This window comes from Didymosphaeria variabile, assembly GCF_027946475.1.
Source record: "Didymosphaeria variabile strain IMI 356815 chromosome Unknown scaffold_1, whole genome shotgun sequence".
Taxonomy (NCBI): domain Eukaryota; kingdom Fungi; phylum Ascomycota; class Dothideomycetes; order Pleosporales; family Didymosphaeriaceae; genus Didymosphaeria; species Didymosphaeria variabile.
In genome coordinates this window covers 1,297,220-1,322,006 of record NW_026611620.1, presented here as the reverse complement: position 1 = coordinate 1,322,006, position 24,787 = coordinate 1,297,220, and the positions used below count along the sequence as shown (strand labels likewise).

The following is a 24,787-nucleotide window of genomic DNA, read 5'->3' as shown; positions in this document are numbered from 1 at the left end:
TTGCGTACACCGCTGTCACCGTCGACTCGAGTGACTACGGGCGTGAAGGTGCCCCTAGCAACTGTGCAGAGCAATAACGAAGACCAATCCGCATTCGAGCCTTTCAATTACTACAGGAGCAGTCGTTCCTTCCTCTCCTTATCTCCACCATGCGCCCCAGGATAAAGATGCCGCGCCGGACGGCAACGAACCAGCCATTGTCGCGCCGGCACAAGCGAAACCTCTCGTACGCCTTCGTCGTCGCATTCATCTTCGCGATTATATACGTTTTCAATGGGCCTGGCGACCCCATGGCCGTTCCCTTCGGCCAACACGAGGCATACATGAACGAGCGCGCAAACGTGAACGGCTTCGTGGTAGGAGATTCGTACGACTGGCGGACCGCGCCCTTTGTGCATACGATCTCTGAATACATACAACTGCCTATTGGCACCCCGAAGGATCTGCCGAAAGTACAATACGACTTCCCACCGGAAACATCATCGCAGAGGGCAAGGCGAGAGGAGCGACGGGTCGCTGTTAGGGAAGAGTTTCAGCGCAGTTGGGAGAACTATCGAACCTTTGCATGGGGTCAGGATGAGCTTGCACCAATTACCGGCAAGGGCGCCGAGTCGTTCGGAGGCTGGGGCGCGACGCTCGTGGACGCGTTGGACACGCTGTGGATCATGGGTCTCAAGAACGAGTTCTACGAGGCTGTGGGGGCTGTGGCTGCCATTGACTTTGGCGTGTCTGAGTCCATTACAATCAGCGTGTTCGAGACCACGATTCGTTACTTGGGCGGGTTGCTCTCGGCATACGATCTCAGCCACGAAAAGGTGCTGCTGGAAAAGGCCATACAATTGGGGGAGATGCTGTATCGCGCATTTGACACGAAGCCCAACAACTTCCCTCTGGACCGTCTCATGCTGGAGAACGCGAAGAACAAGGGTGGTTTCAATGCGGACAGTAGCATCTGTTTTGCGGCCCTGGGTTCTCTGACCATGGAGTTCACGCGGCTGGCTCAAATTACACAGAAGAACAAGTACTATGATGTTGTCGCGAAAGTCACTAATTTCTTGGATCATGCCCAGAATAAGACGAACATTCCGGGGTTATTTCCAATCTGGATCAACGCATACAAGGAGGAGATTGTCGGCTCGTCCTTCACGGTCGGTGCAATGGCGGACAGCTCGTACGAGTATTTCCCAAAGATGCATGCTTTGCTCGGAGGTCTCGAGCCGGTATACGAGAAGTTATGGAAGGACTCTAGTGCGATGATCGACAAGCACATGCTCTTCCGGCCCATGCTTCCTGACACCGAGCCAGGCAAGGACCTCCTCTTCAGCGGCGACGTGACAATCTCTGGCGAAAACATCAAGCTAGACTCGGAGATGCAGCATCTGACCTGCTTCATTGGCGGCATGTTCGCACTTGGTGGGCGCCTCATGCCCGACCAACACCACGTCGACCTTGGCGCGAAGCTCACCGAAGGCTGCATCTACGCCTACCATGCGATGCCCAGTGGCATTATGCCTGAGATATTCGACGCCGCGCCCTGCGCTTCACGCACGAATTGCCCCTGGAACGCCTCCTTCTGGGAAGAAGAAGTGCTCCGCCGGAGCTACAACAAGGACCATGCCGACTTCGAGCGCGTCGTGGCGAAGGATAAGCTGCCACCGGGCTTCACGTCTATGCGCGACAAGCGCTATCTTCTACGTCCCGAAGCCATTGAATCCGTCATGATCATGTACCGCATCACTGGCCACGAGGAGTATCTCGATCACGCATGGAATATGTTTACCTCTGTCGTCAGAGCGACCCGGACGCCCTTCGCGAATGGCCAGGTTTTCGATGTAACTGCCGATCCACCAGCTGAACCGGAGAATAAGATGGAGAGCTTTTGGTTTGGGGAGACACTGAAGTACTTTTATTTGATCTTTAGTCCGCCGGATATGATTAACTTGGATGATTGGGTGTTCAATACTGAGGCGCATCCATTCCGTAGGCCGGTCCTTCAGAAAACAGGGACTCGAATAGAATAAGCGATGTAGGTGGTGGTATGGATGGGGGCGAGAGGAAGGGGTAGCTTTGGTGGTAAGTTTTCTGCTTGATACCCATTCGGAGGCAATACTTCTGAAATTGTCGTTCTTGCATAAGGAGATGTAACTGTACATTATAGCGGCATTAGCATGGCGAAGGCGTTTTGACGGGGACTCTTGTTTTATATATTGGTTCCAGGGGCATATCGGACGGACATAGCTTACGGGCGTACTGCCTCTGTACATGTATATTCGGTTTTACACAGGTTGGGTGGCGCACCCTGCACAGCCACATCGATGACGTTGCTCCGGTGAAGAACCTCATAGAACGCCCCAACATTTCGCGCGTGCTATTGGACCAAGCTGTCCACGCGGAAGGTATATCACGAGGTGGCGTGGCGCGCAACAACCTCGTCAAAGCGCACGGCTGCGTCAAACAGTCCTCCAACAGTCCCCAGGCAGCAGCTTTTCTGATCTCCTCCCGCTCGCCACGCTTAGTTTCGGTTCGCTGTGCATATCGCTCTGACACCCACTCGGCGCGGTTGGGGCTACTCAACTCAGAACTTCTGGATCCGTGAGAAAGAAATCCCAGGCCAGGAACTAAAATGGACATGCCCCGGGGCCCGCTTCCCCTCAACGAAGCCGACTTTCTCGACTTCATCTACAATTACTTCAAAGCCGAATACGCCCCTATCCGATGGATCTTCGCCTCCACCGCCGAAGCTGTCCCCCTTCAGCCAAAGCGCTGGCTAGCAATGGGCGACCAACTCTCTCCTACATCGTTCCGACCCGCTGACCCAAGGGCCCATGCCGACCTTCAATCCCTCGAGTACTGCATTAGAAAGTGGAATCTGGACCCTGTGTTTGTGAAGGGTATCGTGGTGAGATATAGTAAATATCGGGTTCATGAACGCCTAGAAAAGAAGTTGTATGAGCATTACAGAGGGGATCTGATTGTGCGCAAAGCGCTGAAGGAGAAAGCGATGATTGACTGTCTTTGGCCGTCCCCAGCGCCGGCTAATCTTCCCAAGGAGCTGCTACAGCAGGGCGTTCAGGTACGGCAGTGGTACGGGTTCATGTTTATGAAATACTTTTCCAAGCTGAGAGCAGAGGATGACTTCACGTTTAGACCTGAAGTCGCCCACACGCTAAAGACTGCTGGGACACTTATGTTGGTTCCATACGCGGACCACATCACTGCTGGGCCGGTGGAACCTATAAAGGCGATTGTGAGCAGTGGTGCGGGGTTTGTGAATGCACCCGCAAGTAGGAGGAATAAAGAGAATGTGGCGAAAGGGTTCGGGGAGCCAGATCGCTTCGAGATCCGTTTTGATTCTCCAGGGGAGGTGCAGAGTACCGTGGCGAGGAGCGTGATGCGGCAGTGTCGGTGCTTGAAGTGCGGAACCTTCAGAGACGTGCAGGTCGCTGTGTTGATCGATCCGACGCCAGGAGGCGTGGCACCACAGAGCGCGGAGAGGCCGAGTAATCCGAATACGTTGGCACCGAGACGGGGTCATACGAGCAAGGTCAGTCAGAGGTATACGCCCGGTTACGACATGCCCGGCGCCCACGATGCAGCGAGACAAGCAGTCCCCCCACAGATGGAAGCGCACAATGCCACTGCAGGCGTCCGGTCGCCATCACCGGTTCAGAAGAAGCAGTGCCCCGCGTGCACGTTTTTGAACCATCCTGAACTCACGGCTTGCGAGATGTGTCAAAACGAGCTCCCAGAGACCTTGACTACGAAACCGCCTAGTCCTGTGCAGCAGAAGACTGCGAAGCCAGCCCATGCGCACTCGGCGTCTCTGCCAGCAAATTCCGGAACGGAGGAGAGACCGGGACTGTTGAACAAGGTGAATAGGTATAGTCTCGGCCTGGGCTCGACACTTTACTCTATCTCGCCGTTCGCTGCACAGCAGCAGCAGCCACCAACTCGTATCATTTCCCGGCCACAGCAGCCGATGGAACAGATTTCCAAGCTCCCGGTCAACGAACCACGCGTCAACGGTCCTCTACCAGGCGAACCACACACATCACAGGCACCGCAGGCCTCGAACAAGGAATTAGCTGCCAATCAGGTACCGGCGTCCAAACATCGCCGTCGCGAACACCCCAAACCACAAGCACCACCACCGCCTAAGCAAGAGCCTCCCATACCCCCAATCTCATCGCCCATCGCGCCTGATCCCGCCCCTCGCACTCCTCCCGAGAACGACCCGCCGCTCCACAACCACCCCGAACTCAACCTTCTCCCGCTAAGTCCTCCTCCGACTTTTGACCTCCGTCCCACGCCCCTAGGTCTCCCGCAGAACCTGATGGACGACTATGTCCCCATTTCCCCGCCTTTGGCGCATGATGGGGAGGTGGAAGATGCAGGGTGGGGAGAGGTTAGTAAGGCAGAAGCGAAGGGAGATGAGAGTGAGGACGAGGAAGATGGTTATAGTGGGGCGATGGTGGATCTAGATGAGGTGGCGAGGGAGGAGATGGGCGTTTGGGGAGAGCGGGAGGACGATGATTAATAGGTAACACCTGCCCTGTGCATCGTGGCAGGCTGCACAAGACGCTTGACCCGCCACCGCAAACTCAGCGTTCTGCATATGTTAATACTTTGTGGTATTTGGAGTGCTGTGTTGCATATGAGCGATGAAGAAGCGAACCAGTCTTATCCGGCGAGGGGTTCATTGGCATTTTTGCTGATTCTTGTAGCAATCTTTGCATTCGCATCCCTTCTCATGGCTCACTCTTTCCACGTATTTGTATAAACATGATCAAGTGAAGGTTACGAAACGGAAGAGACAAAATCAGTTTTTGTGCTGTTCTCGTGTGGTCAGGCGTTTAACCTTCGCACTGTCATTTATAGTGATTAGCATTTGCATCGGGTGTCGCAATGCGCTCAAATCAGCATTGTCATCAATGATTTAAAGCACCCTTCCGTCCACGCCTCATAGCGCTAGAATTAGTGGGGGGTATTGGTAAGGACTAAGCAAGGCAACTAGGGCTGAAATCTTAGATAGATATATCTACGTATTAACTATTTAGCCCTTGGTAAAAGAATATAGCACAAGAAAGTGACAAGTCGAAAAAGTAGTGCCTCCAAGATGTCGCGGCTTCTCGCACATAGGCCGCTTATGCGAGCTGACCACGAACGGCACCAGGGACGAACTGGCGGGTGTGAGTGTCGGTGAAGAAGGCACCGGGGTTAGCGACGATCTGGCGAACGTGGAAGCCAGTGCCGGTGTCATTGCCATCAGTGCCGTTGATGCCAGTCTTGAAGGGTCCGGTAATGCAGCCAGTAGAGATGCGGCGGTCATCAGGTCCAGCAGGGTTAGGGAAGGCAATACGAGGAGGCCCTGCGCGGCCCTTGGCAGCTTCGTGGATGTGCGTGGATGTGAGGGCTGCAGATTGGTACTCGCCGGTGACGCCGGAAAGGGTGATGTTCTGGTGATTGTTAGTTGGATTGGCAGGCAAAGAGAGCCAAAGCGATCACTTACGTAGCAGATAGTGTTGTCAGCGATGTTGATGCCGTACTTGAAGAGGCCCTTGGCGCCGGGCTGGCCAGGGGCAGGAACTTGTTCGGGGTTGATGACCTGATCAGGAGTCGCCTTCACGACGTACTGGGCATCGAAGTAGAAGAGCTTCTCGTGCTTTTTCCAGTCATTGGTCTTCTTGTTCCACTTGTTCTCAAGATCCTTCTTGCAGTCTTTGATGTATGCCTTCTTGTCATCGTACTTTTGGTTGGTAGGGGCAGCGACAGCAAGGGTTGCCGCCAGGAGGGTAATGAAAGCGGGTGCGGAGAAGTGCATTTTGAATGTAATTGATGGATCAGCGAAGAATTGTTGTAGTGATTGATTGTGGGTGATCGAAGTGGCTGGTGGTTTAATTTTTGAAGGTACTTTAGTCCTTCTTTATACGATTATGAAGCCCCTTTGCATTATCGATATGATCCCAAGGCACTCAAGTTGTATGGGTGCCATTACGTCGGTGTACCACAGGAGGGCTTGGGTGGAAATCGTAGGGTCTTGGTTGTGATGGCAAGTGCCTTGGTGTATTCCGAACGGCCATGAAGCCAAGGCTACTACCATCATATGGCTTGAGGCTGATAGTCATGAATTGTAGTGAGCAGCAGCAGCACGATGAGTAGAAGTCCAATGAGCGTGAAGCATTATTTGGGAGACGTCTCGCCGTCAAGTGCCCTAATAGACCACCGCGAGATTTTTATGTGTAGCCAACGGGAGCACTTCAATGACCATTCCTTTGTGCTTCGGCGAATAAATGCGAAGGAGTATGAGCCAAACATACGGCGGCTTGGCCTTGGATGCAGATGAATCTTTCCTGCGAAGTACAAGGCCTGGTAAGCTTGTTTGTCTAAGAGCCGTGATCGCCTCCCAAGATATCGCCTAGATGCCTTGGTACGGAAGGCCCTCCTTCCGTAGCGTCTGCATTCCAGAAGCGCATTGTCTTAGCTTACATCGAGTCTCAATCGAGGCAAGCACAGATCTTAGATTACCGCATTCGGTCGCGATGTGAATGTCAAAGTGGCTGTGTCGGCGGAAGTTGGGTTGAAAGCCAATAGCTTGGCTCAGATCTCCTTGGCTGGGCTTGCGCAGATACTGTGGGTAACCTGTGCTGGGCTGCTGTCACGAAGTGGACGTCAAAGCCACAAGCGCGGGGCTAGGCCGGGTTCTGCCGATGGCACTGGAAGCCCACGCCGCATCTCTGTAGTGCTACTCCTAGGGTTTTTCTCTTTCTTTGTGGTCTCCGATATGGGAATCAACCCGATACTTTTCGCACAGACGTCATCGCACCGCGACTTCTCCGGAATAGCGCGGAGCTCAAACCTACGTGCCTACCTACCCAGGTCACCCTGCAGGCCAGCAAGCACTTATGATTAATTGACGATACGATGTACCTGTGACTCGTAAGCAGCGCGAGGGGACGGCGCGATGCGTTTGAGCCTGCGCTTGCTGTTAATCATTGAGTATGCCTAGGTACCATAGGTACCGTGAAAGAAGCGAGATGCAGCTTGCATGTGTCGACAGCTAGCATGTTCTATCCAGGTCGACTTCATGGGTCCACAAGGAACGGATCTGGCATTTTTCCGAATGTGTTCAGCGGCAAGATCTAAGGTTCGGTAATTGATCTGCCCTGGTCATGTTGATATTTGGACGGTCGTACCTTACAATTTCGAAAGGGATATATGTATGCTTCTACGCAAGTTATCTAAATGGACAAAAATTGAGCTGTAGGTCGTAACTCTAGTCCGTTGTTGTTGGAACGTGGCTTTTGCCATTGCCGTGGTGAGAGACCTACCCAGGTAGGCGGCAGCAAACGTGATCGACTTCCGCATTGCTCGCAAATGGTTCCACACCACCTAAAAACAGTAGTCTATGCATTGGGGTACTGCTTTTGGATGACTGATACAGGGGCTAGTCAATACCATGTATAGGTGGACTTGTTGAAAACCTTTCTAAGTTGTGGGCATGGGCAGGTAATGCAGCTATTCTTTCAGAGCACCAGTATTGATAGACCAACAACTATTTTCTTTTTCTGTGGATATGGGGTGATCGGACCTGGTTCTCGGTTGGCGAGCGGGAGTGTGGGCCGGTGGGCATGTGGATTCGGTTGACGTGGGTACGGGTTGATAAAGTGGGCGGATGCGCGCTGATGGTGGGTGGTGCCCGTGGCGCCGGGACAAGGGAAGTTCAGGAACATCTATGGTATCCGTATCGCGAAGAACCAGTGGACTGGACAAATAAATCTGGGCTGGGGAGGTATGCTCGTGGAGGGTGCACATTGCTGGGCGTAGTGACGGGGATAGGCTGTCGAACGGGGTGTAGATTGGGCGAAAGCCGGTGTTGGAGTTAAGACTCATGAGTATTATGCAGGGAGGGAGGGAAGGGGAGGATAGCAAACAGCATTCACGCTTGTTCCTTTTCCTAGGTGACTGCAAGTTACGATCGATCAGTCAATCTTGTAGAAGAGCTGGGCTGGAAAATACACGAGCGCTCGGCGAAGAAGATCTCCATTTCTTCAATCTGAAGGATCAAATCCGCATGATTCTTGAAGGGCCCTCAGTCAGAAGACTCAGTTCGATAGTCGTACCTTTACACACCTCGTTCTGCACATGTATGCTTTTTGATATTGCCCATGCGTACTCATATGCTTTTGTGGCGACGGCAAATTCGTTTAGTTAAGCACATATCGGCCAAAACTAGGCTTCCACTTCTACTTCTAAGAGTTCATGCAAGTAAATATGTGACTTTCACGTCTCTTCTTGACTGCAATGTTTCGTTCTTTCGCTTAGCCGAAAGCCATCCTTATCTACTAGTGAAACTGGCGAGGCCAAAGCCCCATGTCAGCAGCGACAGAAGGTACTGTTGCCCTAGAGCGTACAATAATGATTCGACATTGTCAAAAGACAGTAGCAGTATGAGATAGGTGGGAACTCCGGCTCCGGTAAGTACCACCACCCTAGAAGAATTGCTACTGGATGGTTATAGCGGAGTTGGGTCTGCCTGTCGAACCTCTTGCGTAAAGCCCTTCGTGGGAGATCCTGATCTAAGTCGCTCCACCACACTGTCAGGTTCATGACGGCGTTTCACACATTCTTATCAAAGAGAAATCGGGCATGCAAGAATGTTTAGCCCTTATTGTGTCAAAACCTCATTATACCAAATTGAGATGACATGAATGGATATGGCGATAAAACTAGTAGGGCTTGAGATCATCGCTCAAAAATGTGGAGGTGATTCTGGGATGTCTGCGCTAGATGGTGTCCTGGTCGCTGGGTTTGATTCAGCGGATATCTGGTCATTCCCTCCTCGTCCCTGTACACCTATACGGTCCCATGTTTGGCGCATTTTCGTCCAATTATGCGATTAGAGATCACGACAGGTAGCTTCAAGATTTGGACGCCAGGCGCATTTTGTTCCGGGTGACATTGATGACTGAGTCTCTTAGGACCGATGGCCATCTGATCATGTCCTCTCGGGCTTCGCCTTACGGTGATACGATGTCTCTTATATCCGCCATGTAGGACAGGAATTGAGACAGCCCCTCCTTGATCGACAATGCTTGAGCAGGTAGTTGAAGCGCAGCTCTGGAAAATCCTATAGTCGCCCAACCAGGCCGCGCTAGCTTAGGCGCCCGCGGAAGACGCACCTTCGGATGACCGCGACGCAACGACTCGCCAGCTCACCATCACACCACCCAACCTCCCGGAATCACCGTTTGCCCGAGTCCAGCACGGTCGCCCGCCGACGCAGCGCCGCAAGAGCGAGCGTTATCGCTTACAAGGTTTGCCGCTAGCCCAGATGAGAATCTTCGAGGAGGTTGCTTCCGAAGGTAATGGACAACAATAATACACCACAACGTTTAGAAATCTCAGGGACACAAGTTCTGTATTGTTCAAGGATTGGCAACAACGTGCGGAGTAACGCTTGCACAGCTTCCAGTTTAGTTGGTTACAGCCACATCATCTTCCCCGCAAACCTCCCCGGACCAAACAAGGATAGAAGGATCCTAGTCACCTAGTCTACATTCTTCCTGCGGCCAGCGGATCTGGCCATCGCCCGTGCTATCCCCAGACTTCCAAGGTTCTCCGCGTGCTCGCGACTCCACTCACACATCTCCGCACCGCCGGCTCTAATGCCCACATTACCGATCGAGGTTTAGCCTTGTTGTCATCCGCATCACCCAGTTCGAAGATGCATGGTAGTTTCCAAAACACTATGCACAGGGTTTCGGGCGGAGTCTCTGCACGCTCCGTCTATCGACTTTTGAATACTCATCACCAGTTGCAATAAGTAATCTGGCAATGCTGGGTATAAGTAACACCATCCGGCCTCGACCTGCACCATAGAAGTTGGTCCACGAGGTCAAAAGGAGGTGAACCTTCAAACGCTAATGCCATGTCGGACCATGACCATGCCATCTTTGCCGAAGACGCGTAGCCACTCACAGCCAAGATAAGGCCTGGAGTATACTAGATCAAAGGTCAGCCCCTCCGCCTAGTCTCGCCGTTGGTCCAGGACAAGAGAAATCTGGGCTGATCGCCGCCATAAGGGGACAATATGCACACCTTGGACGGCTCCGCTCCTTGCCGTTGCGGCACCGCTTTCGAAGTATTTGAGTATGGGGCAGAACGGACTTTGTTGGACTTCACCATTGGCAGTCTGATTTCACTCCGGCTTTTGTACAACTTGTTGTGGTGTTTATTGATATATCGAACTCCCTTTGGCTCCCCCTTGGATTACGCCGTTAACGATTTGAACGTGTCTGCTGTCATCTCAACATGGCCAATCAACATGAGAACCTGCGCGAGAGGACGCTCAACAACGAGAACCTTGCCGGCCCCGAGGTCAATCGAGGCGGTGTCGGGGGGAACCACGCGAATCTCATGGATCGGACGCACAACAATGAGAATCTCACTGCGCCCACGCCAGACTTGAGCGCTCCCTTGGAGAAGGACTTTAGCAATGGTAGTAAAACTTCCGGCCACCTTCCTCCCTTCGACGTTAATAGCCAGGCAGGCGCGTACAGCAACGGGTATCATCAACATCTGGATGCCAGCCATGACTCCGAGACTGCACTCAGGAAGATACAGACGGCCGGCAGCATATCGATCACACCTGAACTCTTCGAGAAGCTCTATCTCTCGCCGCAGACCCGCGTCCATGGTGATCTGCGGAGAACCGTCGGCAACCCAACGCCTCTGTAAGCCCGTTTTTGGTCCCAATTGATATCACTGCTAATCTTTCAGGGCTCTTCTCGGCTTTTTGCTCTCGCTCATGCCGCTGAGCATGGATCTGATGGGCTGGAGGGGCGCGGGTGGTAATGGTGAGTCAATGCGAAAGATTTGAGATGGAAGCAAGCTCTACTGACCGCACGCTTCCGCAGGCGCCGCCGGAACTGGCACATACTACTTCTTTGGTGGCCTTCTGATGATCCTTGGATCTCTCGGCGAGGTACACCCTCACCATCATCATGCTGCGTGTCATCTTATACTAACTTTTGCAGTTCCTCATTGGCAACACGTTCCCTTTCGTCGTGTTTGGTTCCTTCGGCGCCTTTTGGCTCGGCTGGGCAGCTACCCTCCAGCCCTTCTACAATGCCTATGGCGCGTACTCGACTACCGACAATCCCGCAGACGGACTCGCAACCGTTGGCTTCCGCTCCAGTTACGGTGAGTCATCAAGTCTCCTCTCACATGTATGCTTACGCATACTAACCTACTCGACTAGCATTTTTCTTTCTCGCCATGGCTCTGCTCTGCTTCATCTACCTTATCTGCTCCCTCCGAACCAACATGTGCTTTTTCATGATCTTCTTCTCGCTAGTCATGACCTTCTGCCTGCTCGCTGGATCGTTCTGGGAAGCGAATAATGGGAACGTCGCTCTGTCTGGAAGACTGCAAAAGGCAGGCGGGGCGTTCGGTTTCGTGACCACTCTGTTCGGGTGGTGGATCTTCATTGCTATCATGCTGGCTAGCTTGGACTTCCCGTTCGAGATTCCAGGTAAGTGAATGTGGGTCTAGAAGAAGACAGGGTTGCATGCTGACGTGGATACAGTCGGTGATCTTTCAGGGTTTATCAAGGGTGCTACAGAGAGGAAGTCGAAGGAGAGCGTGTAGAGGGTACGATGCTAAATCGAAGGAAGGACGAGGGTGGAGCGACGAGGGGTGTACAAACAACGACGTATACGCAAGTCATTTTGATGGACTGCATCCCTGTTCCAAAACGAAGATTGGGTTTATCAGATAGGGCGCTGCTGCTGCTTCGATTTCGATACCCGCGTATGTCTGCGCGCACGGTCTCTTACCACCTGCTCAAAACTAATCTCACTGCATCTACAAACCTTGCAATCCTCAGCCAAGTGACAAGAAGCAATGACAGCTCTACATGATCCCCCCTACACCTGACCATCTCCACTCTGATTCCCATAAACGAGCCTCTCGGCCCTGCATCGGCGCAGCCTCGAGTACGCGCGCCTCCGGGCATGCTCGGGAAAAAGCACAACTGCCATCAAACAAGCGGCCAATGCATCGGTTGTTCGCAAAGTTAATGTTGCTGTACAACACATTCACCGCCCACAGCAGGGTAAACAACGCAAAAGCAGTGAGCAAGGAGCAGTAAGCGGACACGCAGTCATCTTTTCGGGACAATGACGCCAGACGCACGCGCAGGTCCGGCGGTCCCGCCTCGTCGCGTGACAAAGCCAGTGAGGTCCGATGCTCGCAACTCCGGATTCCTCTCTTATACACCAGATGGATGCCTCCTAGAGCACTTCTGCTTCACCTTTTGAAATTGACTTTTGCCGTCTTTTGAAGCGTCCTGGTCTTACGTTGTCTGTCTGTGCAAACGGGAAATAGACGGGTTTAAGAACCGAGGTCCAACTGGGGTTCAGGCGAAACTCGCCTCTGACGACGCGTGCAGCTGAAACGCATACGACTGTTGACGACGAATGCAAGGCTGCAGAGTCTGAGGCAGCAAGAGTATCTGTGGAGAGTCCGAGTTCCAGAAAGCGACCTCGCATTGAGGTGCAGGTACAAAGTCGGCAGGGTGTACACTGGATGACACCGGGAGAGGCGTGACGCCTTTCCTATTCCGGATCTACTATTCCGCGACTCGACTCGACTTTCTACGACGACCACATATCCACAAGAATAGAAGATCAAAATGGCGCAATTTTGGGATCTCCCCCGCGAACTCCGCGACATGATTTACACCGAGGTCCTCCTCTCCCAGCGCACCCGGCCCTCGCTCTCCGGCGAGAAGTTCATGACGTACGATCCCAGCATTAACCAGCGCTTCAAGAAGATCTACGAGCCGCAGAGCACGCTGCGTGGCGAATTCGGGTGTGCATACGCGCGCGAAGCAATTCCTCCTACCAGTGCATCCTTTCTGTGCTGCAATCGCCAGGTCAACGCCGAGATGACGGAGACATTGGCGCGGCTGAAGAAGAAGGCGTTGGTGAGCGTTAAGCTGGATTGCATTGCCGAAGATGAAAGCTTCCACTACTTCACCTGGCTGGGGATTCCGCTTGTCTCCACTTCGTGGACTATGCAGTCGCAGAGCGCAAGAGGCATGCTGCCAACTTGGCTGGGACGACTGCTTACGTCCTCAAACGCTGGACCCATGAAGCCCACCTCAACGACGCGAATTCCGCGTCTCTGGATCGACGTGCGCATCATGGGCGACAGGATGAGCAAGTGGCGCCGGAACAGCAGTCCCGCAGACCGTACAGGCTGGGCCATCTGCGCAGCGCTCAAGCGCCTCTTCGATAGGGGCCCGTATCTCGCTGCGGAGCGGGATCAGCCTGCCTCTCGTGTGCTCAGTGTAGACGAACTAGTACTGAACGTCATCCCTCCGCCGCCGACGGCATCGTTGTATTCCCCTACTGGCATGGCGCCTGCGAAGCTGCTAGACGAAGACTTCCCGCTTGATGGTGTCAAAGAGGGGACTGTGCATCCGAGGACGGTGGCGAAGGAACTGGTGAATGTGTGGGGGAAGATCTGGGCGGGGGATGAATTCAAGGGGATCTTTTATGGTGGTCTGTTGGAGAAGATCGGATGGGTAAGGATTTGTGTCGGTGGGGAGACGTTCAGGGTGAGGGAGCTGAGAGGGGTATTGGAGAGAGGGCAGAAGGAGAGGAGGAGGATTGCGGAGAGGGTGGGGTGGTGAATCGTAGAGTAAGCTGTAGAGGATTGTGGGGGCGCATCGCCGTCTGCTTTGATAATGTAGAGGCTTGTGCACGTATTGATAGTAGACGCAGCATATAGACAACCAAAGATTCAGACATGACAAGAAAACCAGGGTCCTGCTTGGTGGGGTGGTCGCACCGAGGCGTGGCCGTGGCTTCTGTCTGGTAACCGTTGGGAACGGTTTTGTGGGGTGGTTAGCATGTCGCACCGACTCATGAGGGTGCCATGTGGAAAGCCATCCGGATACACGAAGTTGCCATGGATGTGGTGAAGGTTAGCAGCGTGTTCTCGCTCTAGCCAGTGGGAACGTATACGCAACCAACTTCGTCTTACGTCTAAATGCTTGTATCCCGCACAGCCTCTGAACATCTTCGCCGGCGCCATGCAGTGAGCAACCAAAAGGCAGCTGTCCTCTCGTCAGGCAAGCCCATAGAACAGAACGGGAAAAAGACGGTGTCCCGAGCTCACGGACTCGGCTAGCGAACACGTATAGTCAGCACCTTGGTCCCCGAATCGGTCGGGGTGGCCCACGCCGATGCTGTAGGCGTCCACTGCCTTCGCACAAGTCGTTCTAGAGACGCATTCTAGAAATCCGCGAATCCAGGCTGCTGAGTGTGGCCAGCCGATCGGCGCAGGCTCGACCGCGTCTCGATCCGATGGAGTTGCTGTCAGAGGAAGTGTCCGATCAAGACCCACAGGCGGAGGGCTTGGCCCTTTTGATGAAGGAGGTTGGCGGGCGCCATTCGCTGCGGCGCTCAGGGGTGTCGTCGCTGCCGTGGCGGGCCGACGCGCACAAGTCGTCCTGTCGCTCCTGCAGCTCTCCATTCTCCTGCCCACAGTTGTCCAGACCGTGAGATGGTCTGGCGGGTCCACTGCAACGTCTGCCTCTGCCACATTCTTGCGCGGCCTCTCGATGCTTCCAACATGCAGCAACAGCGTCTGCAGAGTCTTCATGCCAGCTCCCACGGATCACGCTCTTGCACCGAACGAGGCAATGGGCGTAGCCTTTCGGGGCTAAAAAAAGCGCCTCTCGCAGCGAGGCTTACGGCACGCCAACGGTGCCTGCGCTCTCGTGCATGCGGCAGGGCTTGGCCGTCCGGATTTGTTTGATGAAACATGTCTCCGCGTCACAGCCCCTTGCCTATTCACGGCGAGTGGCCGCCCGCCATTGGCCCTCGTTCACTGTGCGCTCCAGGGGTGCAGCGACGCGGCGACGCAGGGGCCGCTTGGGGACATTGTGCACGTCTGACACCACGGGGTCGCACCAGAGAATACGCGCAGCAGGGGGCCAATCTTTTTCCCATTGAGAAAACCCTCGTCGCTATATATTCCTTCAATCCCCATTCTTTCCTGTCAATCGCTCTTTTGCCGTGCCATCCGCTGTCCCCTCCTTCCTGTCCACTTTTTTTTGCTCCGCATCCCACGCGCTGAGCGAGCACGTCCACACGCGTACCTTCTTTCTTTGTTACATACACCTCGACTGCTGGACGGTTTTTCGCCTCTTTGAGCAGCAAAACTGCCAACATGGCATCCACCTCGACTGATGGCAGCAAGACGCTGAGGCCGGGAACAATTGAGATCCCCACCTCTCGTGGCAGCGCAGACGCTCCCATGTCGCCGCGCTCGTGGAGGCACAGGACCACAACCTACCACCCTCCTTCAAGGCAGCACACCGCTGCCTCATTAGATGCCGAAGACTACTTTGTGCGTCAATTTGATCCTCTAAATGCAGCATTGACTGACTGATCCAGGTTGGTCCCCGTGACATGTCCAAGCACTCCAAATGGCCTTTCTTCATGCGCATGCACGGCTCGGTGCTTCCCAAGATGATTCTTCCCTTGACCGTCGTCACTCTCTGGTCCACGCTCATCACCTGCATCTGCGAGTTCGTTTACGAGCTCAAAGTCAGCAACTTGTTGCTTACTGTCCTCGGTTTCGTCGTCGGTCTTGCCATTTCTTTCCGGACTTCATCTGCCTACGAGCGATATACCGAAGGTCGCAAGTACTGGTCGCAACTCCTCCTCGTTGGTCAGAATTTCTCGAGGACCGTCTGGGTACATGTCGCCGAGCGAGAAGGTGAACTCGGAAAGGAGGATTTGCTCGCTAAAGTGTAGGTGGCTTCAAATTACCAAGGATAATTGGAACTGACAAAGTCGCAGTTCGGCTCTTAACCTCGTCACTGCCTTCTCTCGCTCCCTCTTGCACAAGCTCCGATTCGAGCCCGGCATTGACTATCCCGACCTCAGACCGCGCGTCGAGTACCTCGAGACCTTCGCCAAGGTTGCCGAAGCCGAAATTCCCAAGCCCAAGAAGCCGGGCAAGATGAAGGCTGCAGGAGAGTCCCTGGGTGTCACTTTCGCCGAATCCAACCCTCGCAAGAGGATCAAGCGCTCCAAGAAGCCGCTCGGAAACCTGCCTCTCGAGATTCTCAGTCACATGTCCTCCTACGTCGAATACGTCAACCAGAACGAAACTCTGAAGAACGGTCTCTATCACAACCAGTTGAGTATGTTCGTCCGCATCGCAGTCTGAAGGCCAATAGCTAATTAGCAACAGTCACTTCTGTAGTAGCATTCAATGATGTTCTCGTCGGTGTCGACCGTGTCCTCAATACCCCGCTCCCCATCGCCTACTCTATTGCCATCTCCCAGATTACCTGGGTCTACGTCATGATGCTTCCTTTCCAGATGTGGGACGACCTTCGCTGGGTGACCATCCCCGGTAGCATCTTCGCCGCCTACATCATCCTTGGTATCGCCGCTATTGGACGTGAAATTGAGAACCCCTTCGGTGAAGATGTCAACGATCTCCCGCTTGACTCCTTCTGCGAGGAACTCGAGGCTGATATCGACTACATCATGAGCAACCCGCGCCCGCAGGTTGCAGAATTCTTCCGCAGCCCTTTCAACAAGCCGCTCAACCCGCTCAGCGAGAAGAGCTTCGACGGCTGGATGGGTCGCAGCAAGCAGGATATCCGCGATGCGCTCATGACCAAGACCAAGTCAGATATGCGCATCCGCAACAGCTTTGCTGTGGGCCGGAATCAGGAGGAGAACGAGAAGCATCCTGGCCAGTCGCAGCCCAGTCAGCAACAGCAGCAGCAACAAGAGGCACAACACTAGTCCATTTGCGTGTTCGAAGCTTTATACCCCGTGAACGTCGTCACGACATTCCCAGATTGAGCGATATCGTTGCCTCGAAAGGCGTTGCTATTTTACACTGCATAGCGTGGGATCATCTTTCCTTACTGTCCAATTTCCATCATCTGTTCCATTCAGCGGCCCGGAACGGCGTTTCTCGTTTACAAAGTAGTATACTCGTATTGCACATAGTGTCCCGTCATCATATCAAAAGTTCAAGTTCGTTATACATTGCTTTATTTTATCTGAGCAAATCGTCCAACACATGCCTCCAGTCCTAGCTTCACAACCAGAATCTATGTCATTCTCACCATTTCCTCAGATCTAAACGTCGTTTACAACGTAGTATACTCCTGTTGCACATAGTGTTCCATTATCATATCAAAAGTTCAGCTTCGTTATACATCGCTTGCATTTGCGCAAGTCGTTTCTTTTGATTCCAAGGTTTTGCACATGCCTCTGCCTCCAGTCCCAGCTTCACGACTAGCAATTTTATCTTTCTCGCCGTCTCCTCACGCCCAAACGCCTCGGCAGCAACAATCGGCACCGCACATCCTGCCTTCGCATAGAACTCTTGGTCATCCACTGGGACCCCGAACCGCGCGAGCGCTTCCAGCAACGCGAAGTTGCCTCGTTGGGCAGCGACCATCATGCAGTGTGCGACCCCGAAACCGGTGTGCTCTTCCACGGTCAACAGTTCTCCACGATGAACCGCTTTACGCTGCAGTAGGTAGCACGTCCGCTGTAGCACGCCGCACTTCGCTTCGTCCATGGGCGGCCAGGGTGCAATCGATGCGAGGAGCTGCATTGCTGCGACGGCGGAGAGTGTAGCCCCGGCATCGAGGAGGACACACAGCGTGTCCATGGTGCCTGTTCTTACGCAAGGTAGCAAGAAGTCATCTACTGGAACCGCATTCTTCAGCTGCTTGGTCTTCTCGAGGAGGATCCCGAGGGTGGAAGCTTGGCCTGCGGCGCATGTTGCGGTTACGAGCTTGCGGAGGGGCGGACCCGTCCAGCGATGTCCCTTCGCGTACGCTGCGGCTTCGATGAGTCGAGGTACCAGCTGCACCATGCCGCGTTCGCAGGCTGAGAGAAAGGGGTTGCGCAGGTAGTATGCCAGGCTGCCGTGGCCGAAGGCCTCGCGCTGGGTGTCCAAGAGGTGCATGGCTACGTCTTCTTTGCCGAGTTCTGCGGCGTCGCCGATGGCGTTCGTGACGTCTCTAATGGAGGTCCGTAGGATAGATTGGCATTCCTGGTGCGTCGCGAACACGGCGAGTAGGCGCGGCGCGTTCGGCGCCCGCACGACGTCCTTCAGCCATCCTGGGTACTCGAACTTCGCTCCGTGCAGCAGGAAGCGGCGCACGAGATTTGCGTCGTTGGTGGCGATGGCGGCCTGGACGGGAGTGCCGAAGTAGTCACTGTGGGTTTGCGAGAGGTCGGTTTGCAAGCAGAGCAATTCCGCCAGCACGGAGAGCTGCTTCAGATGCGTTGCAGCAACAAGCAGATGCTCTTTGAAGTCTCTTCTTGAGGCATCTCCGATGGGTTTCCTGACAAGAAGATGAAGCGAGGACCTGTGGCATAGTGTCGTTATCATTTGCGTTCGGAGTGCGGCGGTCTGTGGCCTGAGTCTGATGATGGTGTCCACAACCTCGTTAATGAGTGCAGGAAAGTTGTCGTTCCAACGGGCATCCTCCTGGTATGGTCTAAGGAGAACATAGCGCGCGATGAAAGCTGCGTATTCGGGATGGAGATCGAACGATGAGGATGGGCGCGAGTCGTTGGCGATGAGGAAGTTGTCCTGCTCCAGGATGAGGAAGACTTCCCACTCGAACACGGCTATATATTTAGTGGTGTTCGTAGTAAAGAGTCGGAGGTCTTACTATTGACACGAGCGAGGCTAATGACGTCGCTGTTTGTCCATTTGTGGCATGCTGAGTAGCATGTTGTTGCGTTGTTGCAGTTGGATGGTTGGGAAACGACGTCTCGAATGATGGGGCGGAGGAGTTCGATGGGGAGTTCCAAGAGGCCCATGTCATTCGTTGGTGCCTAATATTTTTGAGCTAAATTTTTCTCATTGCTGTTGAGTTGTGTCGAGCTAGGTGCGAGTGATATGTCCGTGGTTGCCTTGTTCGTGTCCACCAGGCACACCACATTTGTACCGACACGTAAGGCGCAACGTCACCACAGCAGAGCAAGTGCATCATTTTTCCACGAGATCAATCTTGTTGTACCCGTCGATGTGCTAGTCTAGGAAATATACATGCTCCCGTTGATGTGTCAAAATTTTAGAGCGTGACCGAGTGTACTTCGACATCCTTGAAACAAATTGCTACCTCCGATGTTTTTTCTACAATTCTTTCCTCTTATCAAACTCTCCCCGGATACTCATCGAACTCCAAAGCTTGCCAAGAGTAGTGTCGACTTCGAGCTTCCACTAGCTTCATTGGGATATGTCTCTTGGGTCATTTGTCGGCCGGCTGGCCTTCACGAGCAACAGCATTGGAATCTCCATTCTCATTTCCGGCTGCGAGAATTGTGCGTAGCACATGACAGGACTGACTCGTTAGTCTGCTGCTGAGGTGTACCGTTCTATGGCCACTGCATGCTCGAATCCTACAGTTTTCCTCCATGAGCGTTAGCCGAATCAGGGCAGCCAGCAGATCGCACCTTTAGAACCAATATGAACGTTGCTATTCGCCGGGTATATTGGCGTATCCTGCACTAGACTATCGAGTCAATAAATTGTCACCCTGTCTTAGCTGAAACAGCAGGGCTGTCGTATTTGTACCCCGCATTTTGTTGTGTGGTGGAGAGTCTTCAGGTACCACGCTTGGGCCGAGGCACTACACTCCACACTACTCAATCTGGATAGCTCTCAACGGCAGACTTAGTAAGGTTTGGTTTTCGGCGAAGTGACTTGGCATATGAAAGCTCGGTAGCATGCAAACTTACAATTGATTCATGATGCTTGGCTGTAAACGTACAAACGGATGGCGTGGATGTACGTCGCCATGAAGGTTTACGAGGTTTAAAGATGGCATTCCCACATCGCGCTCACTGTAGACATTGAGTCACCGCCACCATGACTTTCTCTCGTACTTTTGCTTGCCTGTTTCTGTTTACTACCCTGTCCACCTTCTCTGTCTCTGTCTCGGCTGTTCCTCTCTCCAATCACGAGAAGAGACAGGATGCGACATTCGACTACGTGATCATAGGTGGCGGCACTGCGGGACTCACCATCGCAAATCGCCTTTCTGAAGATCCGAATGTCCAGATTGCTGTCATTGAAGCTGGTACTTTCTATCAGGCAGGAAATCCGCTGCTCTCGTCTACACCAGCGGGAGATGTCATTTGGGCAGGTGCAAGTCCATTAGATACAAATCCTCTAGTTGACTGGAACTTTGTGACGGCTCCACAAGCGGGTGCAAATGGAAGAGAATTGCATTATGCGAGGGGAAAATGTTTGGGTGGAAGGTATGTTCGATATGGACGCACCCCTCGGATAGTAAGCTAACAAGGGTGCAGTTCTGCGCGAAACTTCATGATCTACCAACGTGGTGACCGCGGATCTTATCAACGCTGGGCCGATCTCGTTGGAGATGATTCCTACACCTTCGATAACTGGCTACCTTACTTCAAGAAGTCGACTCAATTCACGCCTCCTATAACCCCACCTCGCGCGGCTAATGCATCCGCCGAGTACGCTGCCTCCGCTTTCTCATCATCCGGCAGTCCACTCCAGATCTCGTACGCGAACTACGCTGGTCCCTTTTCCAGCTGGATGGAAGCTGGTTTGAACGCCATTGGACTGCCGCAGGCCACGGATTTCAACTCGGGAACCTTGAATGGCAGTCAGTATTGCAGTTCAACAATAAATCCAAAATCTCAGGAACGAGACAGTAGCCAGACAGCGTACTATGGAGCAGATACGCAGAAAAGAGCGAACTTAAAAGTGTACACCGTCACGTTGGCCAAACAGATTCTCTTTGACTCGAGTAAAAAGGCTACTGGTGTTCGCATAGGCTCTGGCGCAATTCTCTCCGCACGAAATGAAGTTATTGTGTCCGCCGGCGCATTTCAGTCCCCCCAGCTCCTCATGGTCTCTGGCATTGGGCCCGCCGCCACTCTCCAACAATACAACATCCCTATAGTCGCCGACCGTCCTGGCGTCGGCCAAGGCATGCAGGACCATATCTTCTTCGGTCCCACGTACCGCGTCAAAGTCCAAACCCTCACTAGACTTGCCAATGATCTTCTCTATGTCGCCGATCAATTCGCAACCGATTACGCCCTTCTCAAACAAGGCCCCCTCACCAACCCTGTCTGCGATTACCTAGGCTGGGAGAACGCACCCCGAGACCTCATCACACCTGCCGCCGCCGCCGTACTTGACTCTTATCCACAATCCTGGCCAGACATCGAATACCTCAGCGGACCTGGCTACATCGGGAATTTTCAGGACCTTTTACTCCAGCAGCCCAAGGATGGCTTCCAGTATGCGACCATTCTCGGTGCTCTCGTCAAGCCTATCAGCAGAGGAAATGTCACCATCACCAGTGCAGACACCAGCGACCTTCCTCTGATCAACCCAAACTGGCTCACTGACCCTACGGACGTCGCAGTTGCACTGGCAACCTACAAGCGTGCGCGTCAAGCCTTTCAGTCGTCAGCTATGCAGCCGGGTCTTGCAGACCCAGTGGAGTACTTCCCGGGTCCTGAGGTACAGACTGATGCGCAAATCTTGAGTACGATTAGGGATACGCTGCAGACAGTCTGGCATGCTAGTTGTACGTGTCGTATGGGGAAAGAGAGCGATGTAAACGCTGTGGTAGATAGCAAGGCTCGAGTGTTCGGGGTCAGTGGATTGAGGGTTGTAGATGCGAGTTCTTTTGCTGTTCTGCCGCCGGGGCACCCGCAAAGTACGGTCTATGCGCTCGCCGAGAAGATTGCAGATGACATCAAGGCAGGTCGTTGAGTCTAATTTCGTTGTACGTGTGCAAGGATACATACGACGCCGTGGGTGGCTATGTACGTAATGTAGTGCAATCACCGAGCCGCGCGAATGAGTCATGTACGAGCTATTTCATGACCTATCAACAAGAACAACTCCTTGGGAATTTACCACGCACTGTTCAGAACATTGCCGCCTCCTGTTGCTTTACTTCCACTTCACTCTCTTTATCACTGCGACTCGCAACCCGACGTACTTCGAGTATTACCGGCTCGTCATCGGTCAAAAGCGGGGAGTTACTACTCCGGTAATCCTTAATTGAGGTCCACCATGTACTGATTAAAGCCCGACATGTCTCAATAAATGGTTTCAAACCGACCATAGAGGTACATATAACACCGACGTTGAGCTCAGCTGTAGAGTATAGGGCGGCGGCCGCTTGGTAATAGGCGACGTCAAACTCGCCGACGTATTTATATACGTAGATGATGCGTACGATGGATATGATGATCACACTAGATACGCTGTGAGCTTCTGAGATGCATTCGATGTAGAGACTGACTGACCCTGATCCAACGGAAAAGATGATGCCGATAAGGATCTTTTGCTTCAGATCAATCTGTAGCCTAAGAAGTATATTGATGGGCATGGCGATGATGCACACGTCCGTAATGATATTCACTGTGCATAGTCAGTTGCATGAAGTCATTTCCCCTTCGAAAAACATACATATGGCCATCGCTAAGTTGGCATCCTTCAAGCAGGTAGGGTCGCTGTGTTTGAGTAGGTTGCAAGGTCCCACAATCGTAATTGTGATCCCAAGATTATATCCAAGGATAATAGCACATAGTATCCAAACTCCCGTTCGATTCCATCTATCGGATAATATGCGATAGTACAGTGCGAGTAGTGATAACTTCGACAGCGCGGGCGTCCAGACGTACACGATGCTAATGCCGGTGAGGATTTCAAGGTACTTTGTAAATTGTGTTGTTGTGATGTTCCACATATGTTCACCGAAGCCGTATTGCATTGCTGCAATTGATCAGCACTCATCTGGTAGAAGAGATGTAAGCGAACCTACCGCTCATGCATATAAAAATCCATGCGATGCATCCAAGCCAGCCCAGGAAAACCAACACATCATCCCACCCCAGATTTTTCGTCAAAGATAGGCGTGTATATAGCCTCAGGAACACGAAAATCGTGGAAACCGCTGTCAGTGCCGGATATACCATGACGGTCCTAAGAGCAGTGTCACAAGGTCAGCATATTCGACTGCGTGTAATATCTGATTTGAACGATCGTGACGTCGATTGGTGACCATGAAAAAATACATCACTTACAGTTCTTGTATCTTGGTTCTCTCACCACCGAACTCCGGCGTTACGCCTAGAGGTGGAGGCACAACACCCTGCATCGCGAAGCTCCTCCACTGTGATGTTCGACATCCAGGCATCGTGGCACTCGCGCTTAAAGCGTAAAATAAGTGTCGAGAGATTAAGCGCCGCAATAGATCTAGGATATTAGGATAGAAAGAAATGACTCCCTCGCACAGTCATGGTGCCAAGGTGTGCACGAGGAGAGGTTGTCGTAATGCGGGTAGCGGTGAGACCTCCCACTGGCTGTTCGCTCATGTAGTACGAACTGTGCCACCTACATGCTGAAGGAGTTGCAGCGGAGGATTGCGAGTTTCGGCGCTAGCAACTCGGCACGATGCGCCAAACCAGGTCCGCTGTGCAGGGAAGCCTGATACCTACCACTTTAGTACATGGCAGCGCGGAAACTGCGGCTCGCGGCGCGGATGCATATTACTAGCTACCGATGCGTGGGTCGTTGCATCTGTACAGCGGTGACATGGCCTGATCAAGGCAAGCGATAAACACCACCTCGCCATGGGTTCCGATATGTATTTAGCGATCCCGTCTGATATCGGAGCTTCTCAGCGCTATCATGACTTCTCTCTCCATTTCTGTTCTACTACAACCGCTGCTGTTGGCTATTGCGCTACACGAGTTTGTTCTGCGTCGTGTAGAAGTCGATCATCTCGTCCTCCATGGCATTGCAACCTCCGCAGCTGGATTTTGGATCCTCGTCTACTGTATCGGACTCGGTGATGCATTCTCTCTAGCGACGATATTTTGGGGTTCTCTTTCGATCTGGACGCTGTTATATCGTGCTTTTTGGCATCCACTCAACCGGTTTCCCGGGCCGTTTGGGGCAAAGTTATCGAAGTGGTGGACGACGCGAAAAACATGGGAAACGCAGTGGCACATGCATCGCGTGCATCAGGCTCTACATGCCAATTATGGGGACTATGTAAGGACAGGTATGTTATTTCAGTCTATGATGAAGCTGCAGACCACGATGGTAAAAGAAAAATACTGGAAAGATGCTGACTTGGATCAGGACCACGAGAAATCTCTATATACGACCCAGCGGCGATAGTACCAATCCTTGGACTTTCGTCGAAGTCCCTCAAAGGCCCGTTCTACGATATAATGGAGGATACTCTACACATGACTCGCAATCAAGCATTCCACAAGCAGCGTCGCCGTATCTGGGATAATGCAATGAAGAGCTGTGCGTACACTACTGGTCCTGGACTTCTCTCGTCGTTCCGGGAATGCTCATATCCTTAGCGCTGTCTGATTATGCCACACGCATCGAAGAGTTTACCGATCAGCTGCTCACTCGGCTGCGCGACGCAAACGGGGAACCGGTCCCACTACTCAAGTGCTGCGCTCACTACAGTTACGATGTCATGAGTGATTTAGCATTTGGGAAGCCGATGGGATTTATTAAGGGTGAGCAGAGCGATAAAGCCGAGAGTATATTGAAGACATTGTCTGATGGCTTGGATGCTATGGGATTAATATACCACGTGCCTTGGTGAGTAAACGGATGCCCCGGATCAATTGATTAAATCAGAGACATTGCAATCCTTTGCCGTATCACTATTACAACTTACTATTAC

General features: G+C 52.9%; 8 protein-coding genes across 8 annotated transcripts; 6 read left to right on the top strand and 2 right to left on the bottom strand.

Moving 5' to 3' along the window:
• Positions 1-149: 149 nt before the first annotated feature.
• Positions 150-2,021, top strand: N0V89_000414 (uncharacterized protein; the record flags this gene model as incomplete). Its single annotated transcript, XM_056209238.1, has 1 exon — positions 150-2,021. One exon carries the CDS (start codon positions 150-152, stop codon positions 2,019-2,021), a length of 1,872 nt encoding a protein of 623 aa, XP_056076060.1.
• Positions 2,022-2,623: 602 nt separating this feature from the next.
• N0V89_000413 (uncharacterized protein) lies at positions 2,624-4,537 on the top strand (the record flags this gene model as incomplete). Its single annotated transcript, XM_056209237.1, has 1 exon — positions 2,624-4,537. The coding sequence occupies one exon, from the start codon at positions 2,624-2,626 to the stop codon at positions 4,535-4,537; it is 1,914 nt and encodes a 637-aa protein (XP_056076059.1).
• A 607-nt stretch (positions 4,538-5,144) lies between these two features.
• N0V89_000412 (uncharacterized protein) lies at positions 5,145-5,821 on the bottom strand (the record flags this gene model as incomplete). Its single annotated transcript, XM_056209236.1, has 2 exons — positions 5,145-5,456; positions 5,510-5,821. The coding sequence occupies 2 exons, from the start codon at positions 5,819-5,821 to the stop codon at positions 5,145-5,147; spliced, it is 624 nt and encodes a 207-aa protein (XP_056076058.1).
• A 4,490-nt stretch (positions 5,822-10,311) lies between these two features.
• On the top strand, positions 10,312-11,649 carry N0V89_000411 (uncharacterized protein; the record flags this gene model as incomplete). Its single annotated transcript, XM_056209235.1, has 6 exons — positions 10,312-10,733; positions 10,780-10,856; positions 10,917-10,984; positions 11,037-11,202; positions 11,261-11,533; positions 11,588-11,649. The coding sequence occupies 6 exons, from the start codon at positions 10,312-10,314 to the stop codon at positions 11,647-11,649; spliced, it is 1,068 nt and encodes a 355-aa protein (XP_056076057.1).
• A 1,084-nt stretch (positions 11,650-12,733) lies between these two features.
• On the top strand, positions 12,734-13,699 carry N0V89_000410 (uncharacterized protein; the record flags this gene model as incomplete). The annotated part of the gene is made up of 1 exon (XM_056209234.1): positions 12,734-13,699. The coding sequence occupies one exon, from the start codon at positions 12,734-12,736 to the stop codon at positions 13,697-13,699; it is 966 nt and encodes a 321-aa protein (XP_056076056.1).
• A 1,544-nt stretch (positions 13,700-15,243) lies between these two features.
• N0V89_000409 (uncharacterized protein) lies at positions 15,244-16,841 on the top strand (the record flags this gene model as incomplete). Its single annotated transcript, XM_056209233.1, has 4 exons — positions 15,244-15,423; positions 15,471-15,829; positions 15,879-16,225; positions 16,276-16,841. The coding sequence occupies 4 exons, from the start codon at positions 15,244-15,246 to the stop codon at positions 16,839-16,841; spliced, it is 1,452 nt and encodes a 483-aa protein (XP_056076055.1).
• A 394-nt stretch (positions 16,842-17,235) lies between these two features.
• Positions 17,236-18,801, bottom strand: N0V89_000408 (uncharacterized protein; the record flags this gene model as incomplete). Its single annotated transcript, XM_056209232.1, has 2 exons — positions 17,236-18,695; positions 18,765-18,801. The coding sequence occupies 2 exons, from the start codon at positions 18,799-18,801 to the stop codon at positions 17,236-17,238; spliced, it is 1,497 nt and encodes a 498-aa protein (XP_056076054.1).
• A 1,140-nt stretch (positions 18,802-19,941) lies between these two features.
• On the top strand, positions 19,942-21,834 carry N0V89_000407 (uncharacterized protein; the record flags this gene model as incomplete). Its single annotated transcript, XM_056209231.1, has 2 exons — positions 19,942-20,333; positions 20,385-21,834. 2 exons carry the CDS (start codon positions 19,942-19,944, stop codon positions 21,832-21,834), a joined length of 1,842 nt encoding a protein of 613 aa, XP_056076053.1.
• Positions 21,835-24,787: the final 2,953 nt, after the last annotated feature.